This window comes from Excalfactoria chinensis, chromosome 7, assembly GCF_039878825.1.
Source record: "Excalfactoria chinensis isolate bCotChi1 chromosome 7, bCotChi1.hap2, whole genome shotgun sequence".
Classification (NCBI taxonomy): Eukaryota; Metazoa; Chordata; class Aves; order Galliformes; family Phasianidae; genus Excalfactoria; species Excalfactoria chinensis.
The window spans coordinates 30646323-30653032 of record NC_092831.1 but is presented as its reverse complement, the minus strand read 5'-3'; the positions used below and the strand labels follow the sequence as shown (position 1 = coordinate 30653032).

Genomic DNA, 6710 nt, shown 5'->3' with positions numbered 1-6710 from the left:
GACTCACATCTGTGATTCCATTTTCAGATGACACAAATGCATGACCTGCACATTTTCAAATGGAATGTAAGGAGCTGTGACCAGATATTCAACTAAAAATAATCTGACCATGTCTCTCTACCAGACTTCTCTTAGGCCTCTCCTCCCAGAGCAAGCTCTTGCTCATCACTGGTGAAACTGCATGGCTCATGCTGGTGTCTATATTGAACAAGCGTTTTGTAGCTGAGAATCTGCTCTATCAAACAAGTTACTGTGTTTGCTGTAACTGTTGTAGTTACCATGGAAAGACATAAGACGTATTACTTTCAGAGTAGCCTACAAGTGGCCCAAGACAATTCCTCTTCACTCAATGCAGCCCAGCGTGGGGGGAAATGTCACAAGAGTTGTCAAGACCACTGCCTCCAGATAGCTATATTCCCAGTGTCTCCTTAACACCCCCCTCCTGTGCCCTTGTGCCTCCCTACAACCTCACTGGTTCACAAAGTCTTATATAGCAACCAAAACCAATTGCAGAGACAAGTCTGGTACTGGTGCTTCCACCCAGGACAGAGAGCACAGAGACCCTTCTAATTCTATGTCCTATGGCAAAAATCTGTCTGGGAAGTTAACTGTCCCTATGACTTCAGCTCCCAAGTGCCCAGCATTTTTGGTGCTTTTCCTTGTCAAGTCACAAAGACTCTTCAAGAGTCTTGCATTCCACCCCCCCTGCAAGCCACATCTCTGCCAGAAGCTCTCATCCCCCCAGATGAGGAGACCTTGCCACGCAGAGATACCACAAACAATAGGCTTTGCTCCCCTTTCCTCGCCCATAGAAATGATACTTTCTTTAAATACTGATGCTTTCCTAAAAATACTCAGCTTAAGTTCTGCCTAGCACAAAACAGTTCAGGCCATGCAGTTAAATCTTGCCAAAAACGCAACAAACTGAGAGCATGTTCCAATAAGCAGCAATCACATAAGCTGCCCTTGGAAACAGAGCCAAAGAAGACCAGCCAGTGCCTTTATACAGGCTGAAGACAAGCAAGAACCAAGAGAAACAGCACAGCACCAAGAAGATGCTGCCTGCTTAGTGTTTGCTTGGAAAAAGAAGCAGGAGGGACCAGGAGCTGCCCTCTGCAAGGAAAATATCATCAGAGATGGCAAAGCAAGGCAGCCTCAAACAAACTTCAATTTCTTTCCTCCTCCCAATTTAATGAAAGGGTGCAGAGTAAAAGGAAGGAAAAGGAAGTCTGCTTCTGTAATCTAGCATTTCTAGGTTACACATAGCCAGGTGTTCCTCACATTGTGATTTATTTGTCCACGCTCTGTACTGCAGAATGACCATGTTGGCTACTTGCTGCCCAGCACAGCCTGCTGACATCCCAGGGCTGCTGCCCTGCAACAGGGTTGTCTTCGGGGCAACATAATCTTTAGGGAGGCGACCACACAGAAGAGAAACATAAAAGAGTGACCACCAGAACCAGGGACAAGTTTCCAGGCCTGGTGCTTAAGAAAACTATTTCTGACTTGAGATAAACCAGAGCCAGGGTGGAGTTGGAGGAGGGAAAGCAACACACCAGAATAAAAAGACCCCACCACTTCCACTTATGTATACACCCATAAAAGCTGTCCCAAATGTCAAAGATTTAAGCATCACGCATTCCAAGCATGAATGACAGCAGCAGGACATCACAAGCTGTGATCTAGCTAAAGATATAGATATATTTCCTGTAAGTTGCCTTTCAGTAGCGTTGATTTTCTCTGTGCTATTAAACAAAAGACGGCGCTGCCTTCCTCTCTAAGCCGTTCCCAGCAGCCTGCAGGGAACAGCCACGCTTACTGATGTCCTTATTTAACACTTCAGTCATTCCTCACACTCCTTCAAGGAAGACGCCAGGGCTTTGAGACAGGCCTGCCAGCAGGTGCGCTGGGACTCGGCACGCTGTGCAGGAGTACAAACACCAGCTAATTAAATCTATTGTTAAAACAATTTGTTTCTCGCTGGGGCTGACTCGCCTGGAAGCATCTGAACAAGGCAGGTTTCATTTCTGAGGACAGACTGCCACCTTCACTCGGGAGCTCCTCACCCTCCGCACGTCGTTGTAGATTCGAAGCTCAGAGCAGCAGCAGGGAAAGGAGTTGTATTAGAAAAAGAGGAAAACTAAGAATCCCTGGACAAACTCCAAACCTTCCCTTAGCAAGAGCAGTTTCCACCAAAGTGGGAAACAAAGCAACCAATGCAATGCAAGCTCTTCTGCAGAAAGATACACCCTGCCGCTTGAGCAACCTCTATTCTCTATTCTCTCCCCAGCAACCAGCTCTTTTCACTAGGATGACAATTCAGGCACTTTTGAGCATGGGTCTTGAGAGTGAACCACAAAAGCAGCCTCTCACAGCTTCCATACCTTCTACACACCTTCTCCATAGCCATACTCCTTCACTAGCAGCTTTCCAGCTCCAAATACCATAGACTGCCCTGCCCCAATTACAGACAAAGCTCTGCAGCCCTTAGTTAGGCAAAAATTAATTACAGTATGTGCCAGACAAGTAAACCTGCCTCTGAATACGTAATGAGCTACAATGGGGTTCTCCAAAGACAGATAAGTAAATCAGTGCAAGGAAGAGATTTCAATGGCATTCATTTGGGATAGCTAAACCACAAAACACTTCCCTGCTTTTAGAACTTAATTGTGTTTGGATTTAAACGCCGTAACTCCGTGGTAATAAAAGCTTTTAATTTCCCCAGTTTTATCTTGACCCCCATCATCATGCAACTCCATTTCCACCAACCCAAGAGGCTGCATGCAGCTGTGCCCAGCAGCTCCTGGGCCACTTCAAGTCACACATTCCACACCACTCTGATTACATTCAGACTTAGTAATGCTCCTTACCAGTTTATCCAGTACTAATGGTTCTGTCCACTCACCTGCACGCTGTACAGCATCACCGTGCTGTGAAACACACTCTGAGATGTACACTCGAAACAGCACACAAAAGAAATCAAGGAACAAAATAACCCCTTAGGAGACTTAGGGAGTGACACCTCCAACCAGTCTCTCCAACACTGAAAAGCAAAAGCTGGTGAAAAGCCCTAAACAGAGTCCCCTAACTCTCTGTTAAACTAGGCTTACCTCAAGTATGAAAGCGTAGAAACTCAATCTTCACTCTTTCCAAAAGAGATTCCAGTGTAGATCCAACAGGAAAACTCCCTGCTAACAGAACCATCTGATTGGTCCCTTTAGTCTCTCACTGCAATCTCACTGATTGCCTTCAGGCTTGAAATTTGGCAGGTGAAGCCTAGCAAAGACAGCTGCAACAGCATGCTTCAGACCAGCCCATTATCCCTTCCCATCCTTCACCTCCCCTGGCACTTACTGAGGTGCTCGTAGGCTGCCCAGGGGATGGTGATGTGGCCCACTGCCATGAGCCAGATCCCAACTCCTTGCCTCATGTTTTATATCCCCCACATGGCTTAAACTCTCATTTGCATGAAGAGATGTTTCCAGCACACTGGGAATGCCAGGTTTAAGTTTCTCTTTCCTGTCTGAACAAGCTTAGATAATCAAATGGATGTCCAAAGTGTTTTTTGTTTGGTGTTCGGTGACTCCTGACGAATGTCTAGGAAATCTCTTGTTGGTCCGGCAACCAACTGCACAGATTCCTTGTGTTTAAACAAGAGGACACGACACTGGCACAGCTGCCCACAGGAGCTGTAGGTGCCCCCTCCCTGGAGATGCTCAGGGCCGGGCTGGATGAAGCCCTGGGCAGCCTGATTTGTTGGGTGGGAACCAGCCTGTAGCAGGGGGTTGGAACTGGGTGATCCTGAATGGCCCTTCTAACCCAAGCAGTTCCGTGATGACCTGACATGGGTAAGATCTGAGAGCAGACAGCTTCAAGGATCACATCTGCTGTGAGCATCAGATCCCCTCATCTACCAAAGGTGGGAAAAAGATCAGAGCCAGAGTACTTGAAGTAAAAACCGATCCCTGAAACACGCGAGGAAGGAAACAAAACCAAATTGAAACCTATTACCAAACTCAGCTTTCTACCTGGTTTTTCTCTGTTGCCAGTGCTGCTCTTGCTGCCAGGAAGGAGCCGTGAGGCCACGGCAAACCCCAGGCTGCAGTTGTTTGTGCACGCACACGGCTTCCAGAAAGCACTCAGAGGTGAAGCTTTGCAATTAGCTCTTTTTGCTCCTGTTCCTTCCATTTCCCGTGTCTGTTTAATACCAATACCCAAAATAACTTCTGACACGGCAGTGTCCAGAAGGGGGAGCATTTGCTGCAGGATCCGCTGCTTCCCCATTGCCAGCTGGCCTTGCTTTCTCGGCCCCGTGGAGGTACTGCACCCGCTGGTGCACGGCGCAAGGCTTTTTCTGCCTTACGTTATTACGGGGCGGTTTCATAGAGCTTTCCTGCAAACGAGGATCTTACTGCAAGCTTTGGGACGCGCCTATGACATGAACTTCCAGCTATGCTATAGCTGCACAAACATCCTCCCGCCCGTCAGATCTCAGGACGGCATTTTCCTGAGATATACTGCTAGCAAGAAGGGAAAGGAAGCCCAGTGTAAGCCTTTTCCTATAGGAAAAGACATAGCTTTGAATTTGCCAGGAATCCACCATTCAGAAGACAGAAATCCCAGTGCAGTTATTTACTGGCCTTAAGCAGAAAGACACCCTTGGCCAGATGAATTCTAGCACCATAACAGTTGTCAGGAAATTCCCACCTCTACTGCCACACCACCACCATTTGCCTTTGATACCATAGGATGACAGAAAACAAAAAACAGGAGGCATTGCTTTTGGAGCAGCCGTCATATATTACAAGATCACAAATAGCGTTTGGCTTTGTGTTCAGAAACATGGGCCTTTTGTGGTCTCAGGCTCCTTTTTATAGCGAGAAAGGAAATGAGTGCATCGCAGGGAGGCACTGGTCTGTAAGCAGCACTGTCCAGAAGCAGCTGTTATAGCGAGTGAGGACTGCTGCAAAGAGAAGAAGGACCATTCCTGCTCCCAGCCCCAGCTTAAAGCAAGAGAATGCCTCGTTTTTATCATGCTTATCAATTCTGATTGAAAAAGAGGGAGTGCAGTTCCAGCTTCAAGAAGCTCAAGAGCTGCTCCTTGCGAAAGAAAGCTCCCCATCTGTGCCCGACGGAACCAGAAAGATGCCTAAAAACTGTTCCCTGCAACACTGTATTGAATCTGATTTTGATTCAAACAATATCTTTGAGAACTGGGCACTGGTCCCCAAAGCGACTGCTCTTTTAAACTCTCATCATCAGACAACCCCTATACCAAAAAGTCAAGTGGAGAGCAGAAAAAGGTAAAAAACTATAAAAAATGCTCGGCTGAACTAGAAGATCTGAGTGGTCTTTTCCAACCATAAGAGTTCTATGACTGAGCAGTGGCTGCCCTCCCCCTATATGTGCACAGTTATGCAGGGACACTGAGGCCCCATGGGGACCCACCTCACTCCCTTGATGTCACACTTCCCCACAGCTCTCTACTCCATCACAATGCCTGGGTGAGTCCTGAGCTCCACGGGGCACCTGAAGGAAGGAAGGTGATGATCAGCCACTGCCACGCACCACGTTTTAAGTCTTATAGCCCCGGAGCAAAACAAGAGCTTTGCTGAAGCACATTGTAATTGTTCATCATGCCAAAACTCAGTGCAGGCGAGAAGGCGCTTAATGAGCTGGGGTACAAGCTGGGCGTGACCTTGGGGGAAGGGAGTTTCTCCAAGGTGAAAGCAGCCACCTCTACCAAACACAAAGTTCCCCTGGCCATCAAGGTGGTGGATCGGCGACGAGCCCCCCCAGCCTTTGTGTACAAATTCCTACCCCGTGAGCTTTCCATACTACGCAGGATCCGCCACCCTAACATCATCCATATCTTCGAGCTCATCGAGGTGTGCGATGGCAAGCTCTTTATTGTGATGGAGGCTGCAGCCACTGACCTTCTACAGCACGTACAGAAGATGGGCAAGATGCCCTGCGTCCCTGACGCCCGGGACGTCTTTGCACAGGTTGTGGGTGCCGTGCGTTACCTGCATGATCGCAATCTGGTGCACAGGGACTTAAAGTGCGAGAATGTGCTGCTGACTGCCGACGGCCGCCGGGCCAAGATCACTGACTTTGGTTTCAGCAAAGAGGTCAGCGTCTATCCGGACATGTGCACAACATTCTGCGGCTCAGCAGCCTATGCTTCCCCAGAGGTGCTTATGGGAATACCATATGATGGCAAGAAATCTGACATGTGGAGCCTGGGGGTGATGTTTTTTGTTATGGTGACCGGCTGCATGCCATTCAATGACACCCACGTCCACAGCCTACCTCAGCAACAGAAGAAGGGGGTCATATATCCAGAGGGAGCTCTCCCATTGCCAGAGCACTGCCAGGCCCTCATCGCCCAACTCCTGAACTTCAATGCAGAGCGCCGGCCTGGTGCGGGGCAGGTAGCAAAGAACTGCTGGCTGAAAGGAGACATCTAAAGAACCATCCTTGCCAGGGACTCCAACATGGCAGTCACATTTTACTACAATAAATACCGTAGCAGAAAAGCACATTAGCAGTTTCTCGATGGTTTTAAGTGGCAGAATGTGAGTGGGGTTGAACTCCTAGTGCTGGCAAGACCATGTGGTGGTCAGTAAGATGGCCCCAAGGTGGTCAAACCCCTCCACCAAGGAGAAACATTAGCCTGCTGCACGTTTGGCTGCGGTGAGTGAGGGGCT

At 48.4% G+C, this 6710-nt stretch overlaps 1 protein-coding gene across 1 annotated transcript; it reads left to right on the top strand.

Annotated features, from left to right (window-relative positions):
* The first annotated feature begins 5636 nt into the window (after nucleotides 1-5636).
* Nucleotides 5637-6470, top strand: LOC140255121 (testis-specific serine/threonine-protein kinase 6-like). The gene has a single exon (XM_072342448.1). It carries the CDS (start codon nucleotides 5637-5639, stop codon nucleotides 6468-6470), a length of 834 nt encoding a protein of 277 aa, XP_072198549.1.
* Nucleotides 6471-6710: the final 240 nt, after the last annotated feature.